This window comes from Terrapene carolina, unplaced genomic scaffold (assembly GCF_002925995.2).
Source record: "Terrapene carolina triunguis isolate 2854851 unplaced genomic scaffold, T_m_triunguis-2.0 Scaffold67, whole genome shotgun sequence".
Classification (NCBI taxonomy): Eukaryota; Metazoa; Chordata; order Testudines; family Emydidae; genus Terrapene; species Terrapene triunguis.
In genome coordinates this window covers 9783208-9803010 of record NW_020664418.1, presented here as the reverse complement: position 1 = coordinate 9803010, position 19803 = coordinate 9783208, and the positions used below count along the sequence as shown (strand labels likewise).

Genomic DNA, 19803 nt, shown 5'->3' with positions numbered 1-19803 from the left:
TGTGTGTGTGTGTGTGTGTGTGTGTGTGTGTGTGTGTGTGTGTGTGTATGAAAGAGACTGTTCGAGCAGGTGTGTATACAGCTGTGTGGGTGTGAAATTGTGTTTGAGGGTGTGTGTACATAGGTGGGTGTAAGTGACTGAGTTCAAGTGTGTGTGTGTGTGTGTGTGTGTGTGTGTGAGAGAGAGAGAGAGATAGAGAGAGAGACTGTTCGAGCGGGTGTGCATACAGCTATGTGCATGTGACTGCGTTCAAGGGGGTGTGTGTACGTGTGTGTGTATGAGAGAGAGAGAGAAAGAGACTGAGCAGGTGTGTATACAGCTGTGTGCATGTGACTGTGTTCAAGCAAGTGTGTATACAGCTGGGTGTATGTGACTGTGTTCGAGGGGGTGTGTATAAAGCTGGGTGTATGTGACTGAATTTGAGTGGGGGTGTATATGACTCTGTGTGTGTGACTGTGTTTGAGTGGGTGTATGTACGACTGTGTGTGTGAGAGAGACTGTTTGAGTGGGTGTGTATACAACTGTGTGTGTGACAGGGTAGAAGGAGTGGATTAATCCCTTGCACAGAAGTTCTTAGCTCCCCCCTCCATCCTGAAAGCTCATCATTAATTGCTTGGGGGAGGGAGGGGTCTTGCTCTTTAATTACCACTTTTTGTTACCCTTCCTTCACCTCCTTAGCGAAGGGCTTACGTGCTCACAGAGCTCTTGATTCAGGGACGACATCTCTCCTGGGTCTTCTTGGTGACACCTAAGATAAGACAGACACAGCCAGGGCACAGAGTTCCTAACAGCCTCCTCCAGCCTAGGTATGACGTGTCCCCCAGGGTAACCCAGTCCAGCCACGTCCCCTGGAGACTCGCTCTCTGAGTCAGTGGGGTTCAGGCTTTTCAGAGGAGCACCTCACACAAGGGTCTGCTTGGCCTGGCTGCTCACTCGGGACTCTCCTAGCAAAGGCAAGAAGGGTGTGATGGGCCTGGGCCTACAAACAGCCAGCACCAGCCCTTTGGGGAATCAGGACCCCTGTGTTCTGCTGCTGGCATTGTGTATGTCACTTTCCTTGGCTGTGAAATGGGGCTGAGAACACCACCTGTCCCTCAGTGTTTGGCAAGCGCTTTGAGCTCCTCAGCCTTTTAAAGTTTGGTTTAGTCAATCAATCCATTAAAACAACAAAATCAGTAGCAGCCGTGACAGGCTCAAGCGGGCCCCCCTCATGCGGTCAGGGGTCTCCGACGGTCAAGGGCCACCTCTCACGGGGTCCGCTGTGCAGAGGCTTTAGCCCTCTGCCTATGGCAAGCTAGAGTCCCACCCCTTCTGGGGCACTAACACCCCAAAATAATGGACTCTACGAACTCAAAAACAAGGACGTCTGCTGGAAATCCACTCAGTGCCTGTCCTCATTCAGCAGTGCCCTGGCCGGGCTCCTGGCCCTGGCCATCCCCTCCAGCGGAGGCTCGCCCAGGCAGTGCTCCATCTCCAGCTCTTGGCTTCCCTCCCTGAGGGAGCAGCAGAACTCGGCTGTCCTTCCTCAGCAGCCCTTGGCCTTCCCCTTTTAGTCCCCCTCTCCACCCCTGACATTGGCTGCAGGTGAAGCAGGGCAGGGCTATCTGGGCCCCAGACCCTCATTAACCCCTTCCCTGCCAGTGTGGGCCAGTATGCCCAGCCCAGTAGTATTATGGTAGCTCGTAGAGGTCCCCAGCTGGGATCAGTGCCTCATTGAGCTGGCGCTGCACACACAGGTAGGGAAAGCAGACAAGCCAGTTGATGGCTTTACAGACAGTGAATGGAGGCACAGAGCGATCTAGTGACTTGCCCAGGATCGCACAGCAAGTCACAACAAGGAACAAAACCCAGATCTTCCAGTCCCCAGTCAAGCCCCACAAGCATCAGACCATCTGTCCTTGTGCCACGGTGTTATGAGACAGTCAGGCAGCCAGAATCCCGAGAGAGCAGATACTGAGAGCTGTAGGAAACAGAGTTCCCACTCAATCAGCCCTTGGCCAGGGCGGTGAGGCCACCAAGACATGAAACTAGGTGCCACCGGGAACTAATTAGATGAATACAGAGAAGTAGTTATGGTGATGATAGATAGACAGAGAGCTAGATAGATACGGAGGGCTATGTACGGTGTGTGAGAGAGAGAGATGGAGGACTATGTATGGTGATGGGAGAGAGAGATACGGAGGGCTGTGTATGGGGATGATAGATGGAGAGAGAGAGAGATGGAAGGATATGTATGGGGATGACAGGGAGGGATAGACAGAGATGGAGGGCTATGTATGGGGATGACAGGGAGAGAGCGAGAGACAGAGGGCTGTGTATGGGGATGACAGGGAGAGAGAGAGTTCAGATGGAATAGGGAAGGGTTTTTCAGAAATTTACTGCACGTTGTGTTTGAAGAGACCCAACTCGGACAAAGAACAGCCACTCATTTTATGCAGAGTGTTGCTTTGCAATGAGCTTTCCTGAAGCAGTAGGAGCAGCTGGGGAGACAGGACTCAGAGGGAACATCTACACTGGGGCTGGAGGCATGATTTCCAGTCTGGGTAGATGGGCCCTGCTGGAGGCAGTGTAGCCGCAGCGGCTCTGGCTAGCCACCCGAGTACAATCCCCTCTCAGGTCTTAGGTACGTTCTCTGGTGGCCAGCCTGAGCCCCTGCCCACACTACAGCAAGTCAGCTGCTATTTGCAGTGCACTCTCTCAAGCAGAAGTAGCGTGTGTACATTTACCCAAGCTGGGAATTACACCTCCCAGCTTTAGTGCAGAGTACCCAGAGTGTGCCTGGCCCCACGGAAGCTCCACCTGCCAGCACTCCCCAGCTGCATATAAGATTACAAGCACTACAACATCACAACAAACTCTCCCTGGCTGATCACTTCCAGTCCCTTAGCTCTTTCCTGGGACATAGATGCTCTAGACCAGTGGTTCTCAACCAGGGGTCTGGAACCCCCTGAGGGGGGGGGGCGTGAGCAGTTTTCAGGGGGTCCTGCAAGCAGAGGCAGTGTTAGACTTGCTGGGGCCCAGAGCAGAAAGCCAAAGCACCGCTGTGCGGGACTGAAGCCCAGGACCTGCGCTGAAGCTGAAGCTTGAGCAACTTAGCTTCGCAGGGCCCGCTATGGAGTGGGGCCCCGGGCAATTGCCCTGCTTCCTACCCCCTAACACCAGGCTTTTATATGCAGCAAAACAGTTGTTGTGGCACAGGTGGGCTGTGGAGTTTTTATAGTGGGGGGGGGGCTCAAAAAGAAAAAGGTTGAGAACCCCTGCTCTAGACCACATACAGAGGTCTATGACTTTCACTGCTTCCATACTGGGAGAGCTGGCTCTCTAGTTCAGGGGTAGTGCTATGTGCTTTTACATTTGGAGATCCCAGGCTTGGTCCCAGCAGCTGACATGGAGGCATCGTCGCATTTAGAAACCAAGAATCCTGATGCTCAGTGCTCCACCACTGTCCCACGAATGATCCACTGCCAATGTGTGTGGTGTGAATCCCTGCATGAACTGGTCCACACGGGCTAGCAGCAGCCTTCCAATCCCACCACCAGCAGCGTTCTAGCTGAACTGGACAAGTCTGTGCTCTGGATGTAAAAATTGTAGGTTCAAATGCTAATGACCCACGGGTTAGGAAATGTATAGGAACAAAACCATGCTCTGAAGTGTCCCTAGCCTCTGTTTGCCAGAAGCTGGGAATGGGCAACAGGGGATGGATCAATTGGTGATTACCTGTTCCGTTCATTCCCTCTGGGGCACCTGGCATTGGCCACTGTCGGAAGACAGGATACTGGGCTAGATGGACCTTTGGTCTGACCCAGTGTAGCTGTTCTTATGTTAGTGTAAAGTGCATGGAGTAATTGTTCAAAAAGCATTGTATGCAGAAACACCTCTGGATGCTATGCAGCTGTTGGTTGTACTGTTGTTACATTTTTATCATTTGTATTTGCTTAGAGAAAACTGGCCCTTTAAGAAGAGGGTGTGACCAACTGAGAGTGAGTTTGAGACTGAGAGCAGAGATGGGGTGGGGGGGTAGGAGCGTTTGCTTTAGTTTCTTGCAGAGGCAAGAACCTGCCTATGCAAGCTTCATAAAGGCCAGAACTTGAGCTAATAAACTTACCTTGCCAGAAGGCAGCCTCATTCTTAAAGTTGGATCATTAGCAGAGCTGGGTGAATAATGGATTTTTCGATTCACTGGCATTTCTGAAAAAAAAAATCATTTGGGGTCAAAATTTAAAAAAATTATTTCAGTGGTTGAAAAAAAAAATTCCTTTCTGGTCACCCCAAAATGAACTGTTTCCATTTCAAGCACTTTTAAAAATGTTTTTGCATTATTTTAAAAACAAAAATGAAGTCACTTCTGAAGTGAAACCTCACAAAATGTCCCCCTTTTTTTGTTTTTTTTTTTTTTTTTTTTTTTTGGTTACAGGGTTTATTTTTGACACAAACAATTTAGCAAAACTGACATGAATTCATGAACTGTTTGGGTTCACTGAAGCTGGAAAAAAGTTTTGGCTGAAAAATTTCCCGTAGCTCGAATCATTAGTGCTCCCAGGGGACGGACTGCCTCAGGTGAGCGCTATACAACTACAGAGCCTTTCACCAGTAGGGCACCTGTTTGAATCCAGCCCAGCCCAACAAGGGTTAATGTTGTTCCTGTCTAATGGATTTTCAGTGGCCCCCATGTGAGCTGAGTTTGCTCAGTTTCAATTCCAGCACCCATGTCACAAACTCAGCACTAGGCTTTGCACTAGATTGTGAGCTCTCTGAGGCAGGGGCTGTCTCTTACTCTGGGTTTGTACTGCACCTTGCACAATGGAGCCTTGATCTTGGCTGGGTTGTCTGACGAGCGCTCCTGTAGGAGGGGCCAGAAACCACCGGAGTCACTGTACACTTGTGAGTTGGCAACAGGGCAATTGTCACCTGTGCAGGGGGGATGCAAATAGGGGACCAGATACCAAGTGTGAAAAATTGGGTCAGGGATGTGGGGGCGGGGGAATAGGCACCTATATAAGACAAAGCCCCAAATACTGTGACTGTCCCTATAAAATCAGGACACCTGGTCACCCTATGTACAAAACTCAGAAGCCAGGACGAAAAACCGGCTAGAATCTCTTTTTTCAAATCTTCTGGGCTTAGGCCAATCTCATGATTTGGGGAATCTGACTTGTGATTTTGGAACCTTTGGGGGTGGCCATATGCTGATGGTCCCTGTGTATCCACACAACAGGGACAGCATGGGACAGCATCCCCTCATCCACAGCTGGGAGCAAAAGGTCAGTTCAGGCTTCAGGACCCAGCCTATCCCAAGGCACTCTGCTGAGTCACCCAGGAAGGCGCCTATGGGAGGGGTGGGGGGGTTGACAGTTTCAGCATGGATGGGCTGGAGCACATGGGCCATCAAAAAGCCAGGAGGTGTGAGCATGTCAGTCACTGAAGCTGTGTGCATAGCCCATTTGTCGGTTCGCTGGGTGCACTGAAAAATTGAAAATTGCCAAAATTTGTCATTTTGGTGTAAGCAGAGTCTGGATGAGCTCTCCCCTGACATCTAGTGGTGAGCTGTGGAAAAAGACTTCAGGATCTGATCTTGTTTGCATGGACACACCCACCCTGTGTAGGTGCTCAGCATGATGGGATTGCTTGCCCAAATGATCACTTGTGGCTGGTGTTGGATCCCCAGTCTCCTTGTCATTGGGGCAGGCGTAATAAAGGGTTGTTATCCTTGTTGTGAGAACCGAGGGCAGAAGAACTGTACCTGGCATACCGCAATGGAGGGACTCACCTTCAACTGAACAGCACTCGCTAGGCAGGGGACATGGGTCCCAAAGCCTAATAAGCAGAGAGGTAGTTGTGCTAGGTGATGGGTCCCTGGACATCATTTTTGATGGTTGAATAAAAGAGGTAATTGAGAGTCTTGTTATAGGCTGCAGAGCTAAAATCACTGATATTTAGATCTACTTTAGGACAGTGTCTCTATTGCAAGAGACTACCTAGTATGCACCAGCAGTGAGACTCCCCTACTAACAGCTGAAATCAGAGAGCTGTGTTAAGTGGGGGGCCCTGAAGACATCTTGCTGAGTGTTCAGCAGGGTGGTTGGTGGAGAGGGCCAGAGCAAAGCTCCCCAGAGAAACACAGCAATCGGCAGCTGGGGCGATGAGCGAGAGCCTGTAGCAGAGAGTGCAAGGTGCCTCCTTCCCACCCCCATCACAGGGTGGGAGGTGAACTCTGCAGATGAACCTCTGAGCTCTGGGGCTGCACTGGCCAAGGACAGCAACTGAGTGGGGTGCAGAGAAGGGACGGGCACATTAAAGGGACTTTTGGGTTGCTGGACTTAAGAACCTGAGGGGAAAAGGACACTGTCCAACTTAATTCGGGGTGGGTCTTTTGTTCATGGTTTGTGTTTATGAACCCTAGTTGCGGTGTTTTCCCAAATTAATGCTGAGTTACTTCCCTCCTTTTATTAAAAGTTTTTGCTACACTCAGACTCTGTGCTTGCGAGAGGGGAAGTATTGCCTCTTAGAGGCACCCAGGGGGTGGTGTGTAATTGTCCCAGGTCACTGGGTTGGGGCTCAAGCTGGTTTTGTGTTGTATTGTTGAAAAGGAACTGCTAGATACTGAACCCGGCCCTTGTTGCTGCTGGGTCCACCTGGCAGAAGGGTTGCATTGGCTAACTGAAAAGGTTGGTTACAAAACTAGTTTGGGGTCAAATAAAACACTTGGATTCATTTTGAGGCGGGTAAAATATTGTAAAGCATTTTTGAAATTGAAGGATTGTCCAAACTGAAGTGTGGATCGGCAACAAAAAGTCAAAACGTTTAATTTTGGAAATGCCAAAATCAACCATTTCAACACATCCAATTTTTTTCCCTTTTTTCTGGCCAAAACAATTCACACCAAAATCGAGCGGCATGTGGGAATTGTTTTGGTTGAACCAAATCTGCAATTATTTTATTTATTTTTTTTAGCAAAAAAAAGGTTTCACAGGAAAATTTTTGCCCAGCGCTGAAGGGAAGCCTGTCCTCACAGTGGCGTTTTAAACCTGGCGCGCTTGCCCAGGGTACGCTCCCAGCTGCAGAGGACAGGAGGAGGGAGAAAGTAGCCTGCAACTGGCCAGCTCCGAGCTGCGGAGTGGGTTCCGGGAGAGAGATCAGGGCAGGGGACTAATTATGACCTTGTTACTAATGGCCGATGAAGCATCCACCACGACCATATGGCCTATGACTACGCCTAGGGATTGATTGACTCAGAGCTGCTATTTCAATCTCAGGGCTAATTGTTTTTGTTAAACTAGCAGCCTCCATTAAACCTATTTTATCATCTTCCCTCCCCCCCTTTTTTACTTATACAGAATAAATGGATTAGTTCAGAGGGATTGCAGGGAGTGCGTGAGCGCGCCCAGTAATTACTGTAGTTTAGGGGATAACACAGGCAGCACAGTGTAAGCTGTGTACCGGGTATTGCTCTGGCTGACTGAATGACGGACCATAGGCTCCAGGTAATGGCCACTGACCCAAGCCATTCAGAATGTGCTGGGAAGGGAATGAGCTCCACTCAAAAGTTAGTTTCAGGGGAAGCTGCTCCCTGTGTTAACGACTCATGGTTTGGCTCTCAATTCTTTGTTTCGATAAATGCTTCTAATTGTAGATTAGTTTGCACGTTTTCCACTTTGTTTTCAAACGCTCTGTGGAAGTGGCAACATGGCCTAGTGGGCAGGGGGGTGGACTGGGGCTCAAGAGCCCTGTTTCTATTTCTGGCTCTGCCACGGGCCTGCTGTGAACCTTGGGCAAATCGCTTCCTATCTCACCTCTTGGCCTCGTTAGGCTTTAAGGGCACGGTTGGTTTCTCACTGTGTCTCTGCAGCACCCAGTATAGGCCTCTAGCTGTTCCTATAATACAAATAATAATTGAAATAACTGTGTTTCAGTAAATAGTCAGTTTGCAAGCACAGCTGGCAGTGTTACCAAAACGTACATGACTTTTAGTGCAAGTTTCATAATATTCGGTGTTTTTCTTAAAACCCCAGCTCCTAGAGTCCCGTGAATATACTCTGGGCTTTCATTTAGGAAAAAAAGTAAGTTTCTTGCCCTCATGGTTGCAGAGAAAAGCAAAAAGAAGTGACCCTTCACAGCTGAAAGCCCAGAAAGTAAATAAAAAGAACGCAGGATTTCTTATTTTCTACAGTCTTATGATGTTCTGGGCCTGACTCATGATTTTGAAGACATGGGGTTGGTAAAACTGAGATGCAAACCTGCTCCCTCTCTCGATGCTCATGGTTCCCTGATTCCCTAGATGTTCTCTCATCCATCTTCCCAACTCCCAGTTCTAAATGCCCTTGCCTCAACACCCTTCACTGTTCTGCAGAGAGGTGGGGAGGGCACTTAAGCAGTGAGCAGCAACCAGGTGAGGGCTGCCAGGCAGATGGGACAAGATCCTCAAGCAAGAAACAACTGGGGCGTCATGGTAATGAGTTCCACTCATGTATATCTCCTGGTGGTACTGGCTGCATGTGCCCCCGGCTGCTACAGGGAAAGGCAGACGCTCCCGCAGGCTGCACTATGCCCTGTGCTGGCAGCCTGAAGCGCAGGGAGAGAACGCTGGTCTATATGGCAAGGTTATTCCAGAGTCAGCCAGGGTGTGAAAGGCCAACAGCACCTCTGGAATCGCTCAGGGTGTGGACAATCCCTAGTCCCAGAGGAGTACAGCCGTCCTGGCCGCTGTTCCGCAGTAGCTACTCTGGTCAATTTCCCCATGTAGTGGGGCCTGCCTGGAGCCTTCATTTGAGATAAAGGCCTGAACCAAATGGCCTACTCCGGCTTCGGTTTCCCATCCCCCTCCCTATAAGGGCTGAGCCTGAACCCCAAGCTGGGAGCCATCAGGTCTGGATTTCAGCTCCCCCACATCAGGGGGTGATCAGCTCAGTGCTTAAACTTGGCCTAGGGTTGAGAAGCTGGCGGCATGGTTGGGCCCATCCCTCAATAGCTTCCCCCCAACCCCATCCCGGGAAGCACACCCTTCCACATTCCAGCACAACCCACTGCAATTCAGCGGAGGCAGGGAGCGCCCCGGCCTCCCTTGCTGACAGCTTGCCCTGAACTCTCTTGGCAGGCCCTGCCAGCAGATCACTGTGTTAACAGAGGCCCCTTCTCCTAAAAACCCTGTAATTATCCTCCCCGGGCTCCTCCCTTTCCCCCTCCTCAGTAATGCAGGGGCCACTCTTCCAGCCAGCACAGGGAATCAGGTGCATTTACCTGCCTGAGAAAACCTGCCTCATGAAATATTGAATTATGATTAGCTGGTGCCCTTGGATAAAGGCTGATCCCCGCCCCCTTTCCACAAACCCTCAACTGATGGCCCTGGGCCTGCTAGCAGCCAGGGGGCAGGGAGCTAGATAGATCGAATGTCCGACAGGGAACGGGAGCCAAGGCTCATCTCTGCCATCCAGAGCGAAGGCTGAACAAATGAGCTGTAATCATCCTCCAAGGGGAACAGAAAGGAGCATTGAGAGAGCGACTGGGGAGTTCGGGTTGTTAAGTCCCCGTAGGCCCAGCGGGTTTGATGTCACTGGGTCTAGGGTTACAGTGAGCTGGTTCCATCCAGGGCTCGCTCATGGGTCCCAGCACCTTTTTAATTCTTCATGGTGTGGCTGATTGATCCACCTTTGCAGAGACACTAAAGATTAAGAGGATGACAAACAGGCATCTGCTTACACAGCGTTAAGAACTAATCTTCCCAGCTCTGCTTTAGGAGCCTTGAAGAGAGCGTGAGGCACATACACACACACACACAACTAGCCCGCAGAGCCAGAGGAGCTGCAAGCGGCACCTGGCTCCCTGGCCCCACAGCCGACCACGGGGAGCAGCTCATAGACTATCAGGCCTGAGCTTCCCATCTGCTCTCTGCCCACGCAACAGCACCGATTCAGGTGACAGGAAGCCAGGACCTCCCCCTGTTCCAGACACCTTGTGCTAACTGCTGGGGAGCAGGGAGCAACTGGGCCCAATAGCCCTTGTGTGAGGGGCCATCCCAGCCGAGGAGAGGCTGAAGGATAAAACAGAGGGAGAGGGCTCCGGGCCCCCCACACTCCCGCAAGCTCATCTGTCGGTCACCTGTGCTCCAGCCACAACCCCCAGCATGTCCACGTCCCCCGCTGAGTCCACCGTGAGCGCTGGCCTGGAGGACAGCCAGTCAGGTAAGGGGCGATGCTGAGTCATGTGCCCATGCGCCCTCTGGGGCCAGTGCCACCATGGGATGCAGTAATGGCCACGAGGGTGGGCGTGGGTTGGCACCTGGGACACAGGGAGATGCCCAGACACTGCAGCAATGCAGGGATTGGAACTAGGCAGACAGACAGACAGTTGCAGAGAACTTGCTTTAGCGCATCTATGCTCATTGGCTGATGGGTGAGCACTAACGATCGGCGCTTGTTAGCTTTGGTGGGAGGTGAATTAGTGCTGGGAGCAAACAGAGCGACCGGGGTACCACTGCATAATGGTGCGAGGGGGTTCCTGCGGCTGGAGCATGGTTCCCAGAGCCATGCTGCCAACCCCAAGTGTTCAAAAATCCTGACTCAGGCCCCCCAAAATCATGAGATTGGCTTAAAAATAATAAATGTCAGGTTCTTTTTACTCGTCATTTTGGATTTTAAGCCTGCAGGGATCATGAGTTTCTAGCGATGTACTATTAAAAGAATTGCAAGCTAAGATTTGCACCAAGTCCCCTGACTCCAGAAGCTGGAGCTTTGAGAAAATACCCAGGCCCACAGGGCCGGGCAAAATGTCAATACATCCTGGAGCTTTCAGGAAATGTAAGGAATTCTGCTCCAGGAGAAAGACACTGGGCTAATGAAATCCTCAGGCTGTGGTCCCTGGAGCCCACAGAGTGACTGTGTTAGCAGATCTGTTCTCCCCCAGCCCAGAGAATGTATTTAAAAGCTGAACACTAAGGAGCAATTTGGTTTGCCAAGCTCAGCTTCCTGAGCAGGTTGGGATCCAGGCCTGATCTGAAGGTGTTTTGCAAAGCCCAATTGAGACCAATAACCCTATTTTCTAGGTGGGGAAACTGAGGCACAGAGCAGGGGAAGGAGCTGGGCCCAGGCCATACAGCAAGTCAGGGACAGAGTTGAGAGTAGCAACCGGGACTCCTGATTCCTACCTCTTTGGACTGAGCCCCTGTGGGTGTTCCGGTAGCAGGTGGTAGAGGACTCGGCAAGTGCCCCCCCCCCGCCCCCCTGGGGCAGAGCAATGGGCTTGGAAACCTGTGTGTTGTTATTGACTGGGGGGATAGGGAGAGGTTGAGAAGGAGGAGGGGCTTGTCCCATGTGGGGGAAAGTAGGACTGGAGGGGGATGGTTCACAAGGAGGGCAAAGCCCCAGTTCCCCATTGAGCTGGGGCCAAGCTGCTTAACGCGTGCAGGGCTGGCTAATGAGCATTTTCTCCTGGCCCTGTCTGAGCCTCTTCCATGTGCCCAGGGATGTTACTGGCCAGGGAAAGCTTAGCAGCCCTGTACCCAGCATCAGCACATGGGAATCCCACAGCCGAGATCGCTGCTCAGCTGGTGGGCAGTGGGCATCACTGCCAGGGGTGTGTGGAGTGGGGCTTTCACCCCTGGAGGGGATGTGCTACCCCCACCCATAGGCTGGCCCCCATTCAACTCACACTGCATGGGCCTGGGGTGGGGGGAGATCTGAGAGGCAATCCCAGGCACACAGGACAGAGCCCTTCTGCAGTGATGCCTCTGCTTGCTGTGGGCGAGAGTTGGGGCTGGATCCGCTGAGTGTCCCAGCAGAGGGTGTGTGCTGCAGCCACGTGTCTGAAGGGCCTCATGATGCTCAGCGGGCTGGGAGCTCACAGCAAACACAGCCAGCAACAGCCCTGGCCACTCAGCGCTGCCCTGAGAACAACACACGCCTCCACAGGCAGAGTGCTTCCTGGGGGCTAGCGGTTAGAGCAGGGAGCTAGGAGCCAGGACTCCTGGACTCAGGCCCCAGGTCTGGGAGGGAAGTGGGGTCTGGGGGTTAGAGCAGCATGGCCTGTGGGGGGAATTTCAGCCCCCGAAGTCCAGTGTGTCCAAGAGCTCTAGGCCTGCAAAGGTTTAGAGTGGAAAGCTGTTGTAGCCCAGCCAAACCTGCTCTAACACACCCCCTCCCCTTAGTTCCCAGCTCAACACAGGAAGCTCCCGGCCAAATAAATGGTTAGGAACGTTCCACCGGCAGAGAGCCCAGGCTGTCCTATCCCCTGTGCCCCAAGCCCTGCGTCCTCCCCGAGGGACCCGCCTTGCTCAGCGCTGGCCTCTGCGGGGACACAGCTCTCCAGGGCAAGGTCTGGCTTCTTGCTCTGTCTGGGCAGCACCTAGCACAGTGGGGTCCAGGTGTTACTGCAATGCAGATAACAAATCTCAGTAACAACAGGGACTGCCATGGGGGATCCCACCAGGCACCCATCCCCAGCGCCAACAGCAGCCAGCACCAGGCTCTTTGTTCTGGGCAGTGACACAAGAACCTGCCATAGCGGAGTTTCTTCCCAACCCCCACCAGACAGAGGTTGGCTCGTGCCCTCCTGGTTTATAACCGGTAGCCCCTCGGACCCCATCTAATGTGATGGGGACATTCACATTGCCCACATCAATGCACGATCCTCTGCTGAGCCCTCCTAAGCCTTCATGATATCTAGTGGCAGTGAGTTCCACCGGCTAATTGCACACTGTATAAAGGAGGAGTTCCTTTTAATGGTATTAGATTCCCTGCCTTTGCCCAGTGCTGCTGGTGTCCCCTTGTTCTTGTGTTATAAGGCAGGGGGAGAGCTGGGCCCCATCCTAATCACTATTTTCTACACCTCTCTAAACAGTCCCAGGCTCTCTCCAAGCATTTGATTGTTCTTGGAGCCCCCATCCCTTCTGTGCCTCCTCTCTGAGTTGGGGGGGACCAGCCCTGAGCCCTGGCTTTATGGGCCATAGGGCTGTTTTCTATTGCATCTGCTCAGTTGCACCGTTCCAGCACTCAGGCCTATCCACCCTGAATCTCCCCAGCCTGTGCTGCTTGCTCACGCCTGGGTCCCGCTGGGATGGGTGTGTTGGGCTGGCTCCCCCACCCCGATAGCCGAGCCCTGGGCTCTGAGGGGATGAGGTCATCTCCAGGCCGTGGTGCCCAGGTGCTGATTTCCTGCTCTTGCCCTGCAGGGCTCAGCCCAGCCCCTGGCAAAGCCCTGAGCCCGGTGCTCACATGCCGGGTGTGCGGCGACACAAGCAGCGGGAAGCACTACGGCATCTACGCTTGCAACGGCTGCAGTGGCTTCTTCAAGCGGAGCGTGAGGAGGAAGCTCATTTACAGGTGAGAGGAGAGCGCTGCCACCCGGACTCACAGGGCCAGGGAGAGGCAGTGCCTGTGGCTCTGGGGCTTTGCTGGCTCTGGGGCTGCCCTTGCCTGGGCTTTGGCACCTGGGGGCAGGTGTCTAAGTGCCCGTGAGGGCAGGCTGGTCCTTCTGAGCCCTGGCACAGGGGGTTCAGGGACCTGCAGCCAGCCAACCCCTAAGCTAGGGTTACCATACGTCCGTTTTTTCCCGGACATGTCTGGCTTTTTGGTAATCAAACCCCCGTCCAGGGGGAATTTCCAAAAAGCCGAACATGTCCGGGAAAAATACTCCCTGGCTTACCTTAGAGCGGGCGCCGGGGGCTGCTGTGCTCCCTGACTCCTGGGCTCTGTAAGAGCCGAGCTGCCCGAGCGCTACCGGCTTTGGGCAGTCCCCATGCCTCTGGACCCTGCGCCACCGGCTGGGCACTTCCCCTCCCGGGCTCCAGGGGCGCTTACAGAGCCCAGGAGTTCAGGGAGCACAGCAGCCACCGGAGCCCAGGAGGGGAAGTGCCCGGCTGGGGGTGCAGGGTCCGGAGGCATGGGGGCTGCCTGAAGCCTGAGCACTACCGGCTTCATGGTTTGCCGGGCAGCCTCCAGACCCTGCGCCCCCGGCTGGGCGCTTCCCCTCCCGGGCTCCAACTGCGCTGGGGAAGCGCCGGCCAAGGGCGCAGGGTCTGCCCGGCAAACCGTGAAGCCGGTAGCGCTCGGGCAGCACGTTTTGCGTGGCTGGGAGGGAGGAGGGGGAATGCGGGGGGCTCAGGGGAGGAGGCGGAGTTAGGGCGGGGACTTTGGGGCGGAGTTGGGGCGGGGCCAGGGGTGGGAAAGGGGCAGGGCCAGGGCCCCATGAAGTGTCCTCTTTTTTTAAATATGGTAACCCTACCTAAGCCCCATGTGACCACAGGCAAAGGCACCCTGTCTCCATGTGGGATACACACCAGCATCCCCCGACATCGCAGCAGGAGGTGGTGCTGGGCGCCCATCTCAGGAGACCCACCCCCCCCCTTGGCAAACATCTCCGAGTTCACTCCTGGCCTGATGGCCCTAGAGCCAACCAGGGCAGAGCCAGCTCCCCCCACCCACCAGTCCTGCCCAGGTCCGTCTCCATGGTTCCCCAGATTGATGCTGCCATGTGGGCACTGCCCAAGCCCCAGCCACTTCACACCAGCCAGCAGTGAGCCCTCAGAGGGGCTGTGCCATGGCCACAGAGCCGGACTGTACTGGAGCCGTCTCCACCCCTCTCCCCAGGAGCCGAGGCTCAGACCAGTGTGGGGAGATGGGCCAGGTCCGTGCTGGGCTGGCGCATGGCAGGCCATTCCCCTCCTGGCCCGCGCACTACAGACCATGTGCTCTAGGCCCCATGCCGGGCTGGCACCTCTCTGCCAGGACTCAGCCAGGAAACCACGAACCCCAGCCAGCAGGTGGGTCAGCCACAGGGCCTGTTAGCATCCCGGCCTGCCCGCACTGCGCCCTGCGCGCTTGGTCACCCCTGGTGCCACACGGAGCCCTGGAGCACAGCTCTGGGACGGGACTGATGGGAAGGTCTTCAGCAGCAGGGTCCAGCGGAGACTGATGGAGCCGCCCCATCCCCAAAGTCAGCCCTGCTGAGCCCCCTGTCCAGCAGCCTGTGGGGCAGGTAGTGCAGGGTTGCTGGGCTGTCGGGGGAGGCACCGCAGGGCTGCACAGGGTGGGCACCATGGGGCCATTGGGCGAGGGGGGGGGTCACTGCTGAGCTGGGGAGCAGGCACCATGTGGCTGTTGGGCTGGGGAGTAGGGGTGGGCCAGCACTGTAGGGCTGTTGTGCTGGGGTGTGGGCGCTGCAGGGGAAGGGCACAGTGGGGCTGTTGGGCTGAGGGGGGTGGGCACTGCGGGACTCCTGGTAGGTTATGGTGCAATCCCCAGCCATGGGTTTGACCCCAGGGTGTCAGCACCTTGTCCTGGCTAGTCAATTAGTTATGGGACAGATGCAGCATCCTGGACTGTGGGAAACACCTCCTCCCCCAGGTGCCACGCAAGGAGGGCTGAGATAACTGGGCCTGCATTCATCTGCTCTTCAGGTGCCAGGCTGGGACGGGGATGTGCCCCGTGGACAAAGCCCACAGGAACCAATGCCAGGCCTGCAGACTGAAGAAGTGCCTGCAAGCAGGCATGAACAAGGATGGTGAGCGCAGGGGGGGCCAGAGGGCGCAGGGCCGGGAAGGCCACACCTGCAGCCCTTCGACTGTGAGAGCTTCTGGGTAGGGGCCCGGGGCTGTTGCTCTCTGGGCAGTACCGGGTGCCCACACCGGGTGCTGGGCAGAGAGGAGCTCAGGACAGCTGAGCTCAGAGGCTGCTCGGGACAGGTGGAGAGGCTGCTGCCCAGAGCACACAGCTAGGTGACAGGGCCAGCCCCTAGCTTTGCCGTGACTAGGTCCCCACGGCTGTGCAGTGGGGAGGATAGTACCAGGACTGCCAGGTTCCAGATGAAGGGCTGGGAGGGCGTTTGCCACCCTCAGCTAGAAGGAGAGGGCAGAGAGTCAGTGCCCATCTCGCTATACGACCGTGCTGCAGGGAGGCTGGGGGTGGCTGCTCAGGGGGTGGACAGGGCCTGGTGCTCTTTGCTGTGCGTGTCAGCGCTCAGACCCTCTACCCCTAACCATCCTGCTCTGCATCCCCAGCCGTGCAGAACGAGCGCCAGCCCCGCAGCACTGCCCAGGTCAGACTCGACAGCATCCCGCTGGACACAGACCTCAAGCCTGCGCACTTGGCCACCACGCGGGAGGCCCCCCCGCCACCCTGCCCTGCCCTGCCGAGCCTTAGGGGCCCCGGCTCCTCTGTGCCGGGCACCCTGGGACCTCGGGCACCCACTCCTCCAAGTAACCACCGCTTCATGGCCAGCCTGATGACAGCAGAGACCTGTGCCAAGCTGGAACCCGAGGACGGTGGGTTGCTGGGCGCAGGGTGGGAAGGGAGGCTGTGGCAATACCCGTGCCAGCCTGGGGTATCAGCAACGGCAAGTGGCACAGACCCAGTTGAGGCGGGGGGTGAGCTCGTTCCCAGCGTGAGGCACCAGCAGCATCAATTCTATGTCCCTGCCTGGGCCTGGGGCTGCACTCCTTGCCGTGCCAGAGCCCTGAGCCCTTTCGCTTGGTTCCCCAGCCCTTGGGATTCACAGAGCAGCCCCTGCAGGACCAGAGTTCACAATGCTGCCTGACCTCAGCTGTGGAGGCGTCTGGCCCCAGGCTGCTGTCAGACTGCAGCTGCCTCCAGGGAAATTGGCCTGTCTCAGCTAAGGGCCACACAGGCCTTGTCACCACCACGCAAACCTCTCCTGTAGAACCCAGAGCAGCCCCCCTGTGCAAACCCAGGCTGCCCCTGCACAAGGAGCGTGCACCAGCCACTAAAGTCCCTGAGTGGATGAGTCTTCAGTGGAGCTTCCCTCTGCCTGCAAAGGTCCTGCCATATGCCTCAGACATCATCAGCAACAAGGTGCCCTGCTGCCCCTCCCCCTGCTGGCACCAAACTGCTTCCCTTCCTGCAGTGCTTAATTTGTAATGAAAGAGGTGCTGGGGCCCTGAACTGCCAAGCCTAGAGGTGCCGGGGGCCCTGAACTGCCAGGCCTAGAGGTGCCGGGGGGGGGGGGAGGGGGAAATCAGCCCTGGCTGGCACAAATTAGGTACTACCTTTCTGCCTTGTGCTCACCTTTTGCTCCTGGAGCAGCTCGGACCACTAGAGGTGCCGTATCACACAACTTGTGGTCCCGCTGTTTCAGATTCTCGGGCTGGGGACTGATGCTGCATTGGAAGGGCTGCAGAGCCTGGCTAAGGGGCAAACAGAAATCAGGGAAACCTGGCTAATGTTAGAGGGATTTTGAGGAGAAAATGGGTTGATTCCTCCCCCCCTCGAATTTGGGCTGTCCATGTGTTTGCCCATGAGCAGCAAGACTCAGACCAGCCCTGGCTTGGTCCCTGAAGTAGCTGGGGCAGTTTCTGTGAGCTCTGCTGCTGTCCGTGACCCAGCTGTTCTCCTCCCTCCAGCCGACGAGAACATCGATGTGACAGGTAACGAGCCCGAGAGGACCTCGACTGAGTACCAGATGTCCCCCTACCCATCCGCCAGCCCTGAGAGCGTCTATGAAACTTCCGCCCGCCTCCTCTTCATGGCAGTGAAGTGGGCAAAAAACCTGCCCGTCTTCGCCAATCTACCCTTCAGGGACCAGGTGAGGTGGGATCTGGACTAACTGGGTTGCCGTTTAGTGACCTCTGGGCTGGTGTGATGCACATTGGTGAGGCGACCCCAGGACCAGACAGCAGGGCTCTGACTAGGCAGCAGACAACACAGCTCTGGGCGGGCCCCTTCCCGAGCGCTTTGCAAACAGTGATGAACTCACCTCCCACCCTTCGGGCATCATCCCAGATCGCAGGCCCAGAGGGGGGAATGATTTGTCTCAGCTCACATGGCAGGACTGGGACTAAAAGTGTTAACAGAACCTAGGCTCCGTGCAAATTACACAAGGTTTGGTTTGGAGACACCTCAGCCTGCTTAGCAGTTAGCACCATGGCAAACACCCTTAAAAACCCTTTGTAACCTTTTGTTAAAGATACAGCAAAGAAGGGAAAACAGTGAAAGCCTTTGAAATGTAAAATGCTAAGTGAGGCTTTCATGTGAACAACAGCCTTTGTTGCCTTTCCCTTCAGCTGGAGAGTATTTTTTAAAGGACCCCCCCCCCCCAGCACACTCATGCTCTGTTCACAGCCGAGCTCACAGTTGGGGCGAAGTTGTAGACCCAGTTATCATAACAGAACCCAGCTCTCCTGATGTCCCCTCCTGAGCCATAGCCCCCAGGAATGGCCGGAGAGAGCAGACGCATTTGGAGCATCCTGGTGGCTTTCACTTTGTGACCAGTCTACTAAGCATGTGGCTGGGAACACGGGGTTTAGGGGGCAGCAGGCCCTGGTGGAGCGGTGCTGTGATGAGACCATGTGTGAGGTGGTCATGGGCGACTGGGCCAGTAGCACTCAGACCGAAAGGCAGGCACACGGGTGGTGGCTGCTGCTGTGCAACTCGTTTTCAGAACCCGTGGGAGATGACACATAAAAGGGGATCTAATGTCTGTATTACAGTAGCAGCTACAGGCCCTAATCAGGCCTCAAGGCCCCAGCGTGCTAGATGCTGTACGTACATGTACACCTACACCTGCCTACACCTGTACACCCGCCTATACACACACACAGACGGCCCCGTCCCATAGCTCACATGTTCCTTCCTCTTGTGCCTTGGCAGGTGATTTTGCTGGAGGAAGCCTGGAGCGAGCTGTTCCTGCTCTGCGCCATCCAATGGTCCATGCCCTTGGAAAGCTGCCCGCTGCTCTCTGTGCCTGAGCTCTCCCCCAACATCCACGGGAAACTGGTGTCTGCCAGCGTGGACATCCGCATCCTGCAGGAAACCATCAGCCGCTTCAAGTCCCTGACCATAGACCCCACAGAGTTCGCGTGCATGAAGGCCATTGTGCTCTTCAAACCAGGTGAGCCCAGCTGGTGCTGCAGGACAGTGGCTAGGGACAGCCATAAGGCAGGCGGCCTCGCTCTCACATCTCTGCCAATGCCCCTCAGTCCGGACCTGCAGCCCCTGCCCCCTCCCCCATGTATCCCAGCTCTATTGTCCCCCCACCGCTGGAGCTCTGCCAACACCCCTCAGTCCGGACCTGCAGCCCCTGCCCCCCGGTATCCCAGCTCTGTCCTCCCCCTATCTTCCCCCGGCCAACGTCCCTCAGTCCTGACCTGCAGTCCCTGCCCCCCAGTATTCCAGCCCTATCCTCCCCCCACCCCTGCAGCTCTGCCAATGCCCATCAGTCCCAACCTGCAGCCCCTGCCCACCCCGGTATCCCAGCTCCTTCTTGCCCAACCCAGGGCGAGAAGGCCATCTGAGCCATCGGGACCTTGGAGAAGCAACCCCCAGCCCTGGAGACACCGGTTATATCTGTCCAGGGCCAGCAGAGCATCATTGGGTCCCTCCTGGGCTGTATGAAGCCCATCGTGGAGTCCAAAGCTTCAGACAGAGAGATGCTCGCACCGCGAGTCCCCCACAAACCGTCAGCAGTGAGACTCTGAGATCTAGCCAGTGGCAGGAGCGTGACCCGGGAGGGGACTGGGCAGCAGTGGCTGAGGAGGTTGGGTGCAGGATCTTTGCACCTTTGCTCAGTGAACTCCTGGGAACTCTATGCCCCTCCCTCCGTGGCTGTCATTCACAATGGCTTCCTGGCCACCTGGTGAGGCCTGTGACCCCCCATGTGCAGGGCCGGCTTTAGGCCGATTCAGCCGATTCGGCTGAATTGGGCCCCGCGCCTAAGAGGGCCCTGCAGCTGTCCACCCCGTACCCAGCTCACTTCCCCCTCCTCCCCTCCCCTGAACGCTTCGCCCCCTGTTCCTCCCCGTCCCCTGCTTCCCGCGAATCAGATGTTCGCGGGAAGCCTGAAAAGAAGCAAGGGCAGGCGGCG

General features: G+C 55.5%; 1 protein-coding gene across 1 annotated transcript in view; it reads left to right on the top strand.

The window, feature by feature from the left end:
• The first annotated feature begins 10117 nt into the window (after positions 1 to 10117).
• Positions 10118 to 19803, top strand: part of NR2E3 (nuclear receptor subfamily 2 group E member 3) — a 14966-nt gene continuing 5280 nt past the window's right edge. Inside the window, exons 1-6 of the mRNA XM_024213788.2 lie at positions 10118 to 10175; positions 13160 to 13310; positions 15386 to 15489; positions 15986 to 16249; positions 17345 to 17526; positions 18591 to 18831. Coding sequence (XP_024069556.2) covers positions 10118 to 10175; positions 13160 to 13310; positions 15386 to 15489; positions 15986 to 16249; positions 17345 to 17526; positions 18591 to 18831 — 1000 coding nt within the window. The remainder of the gene's footprint in view (positions 10176 to 13159; positions 13311 to 15385; positions 15490 to 15985; positions 16250 to 17344; positions 17527 to 18590; positions 18832 to 19803) is intronic.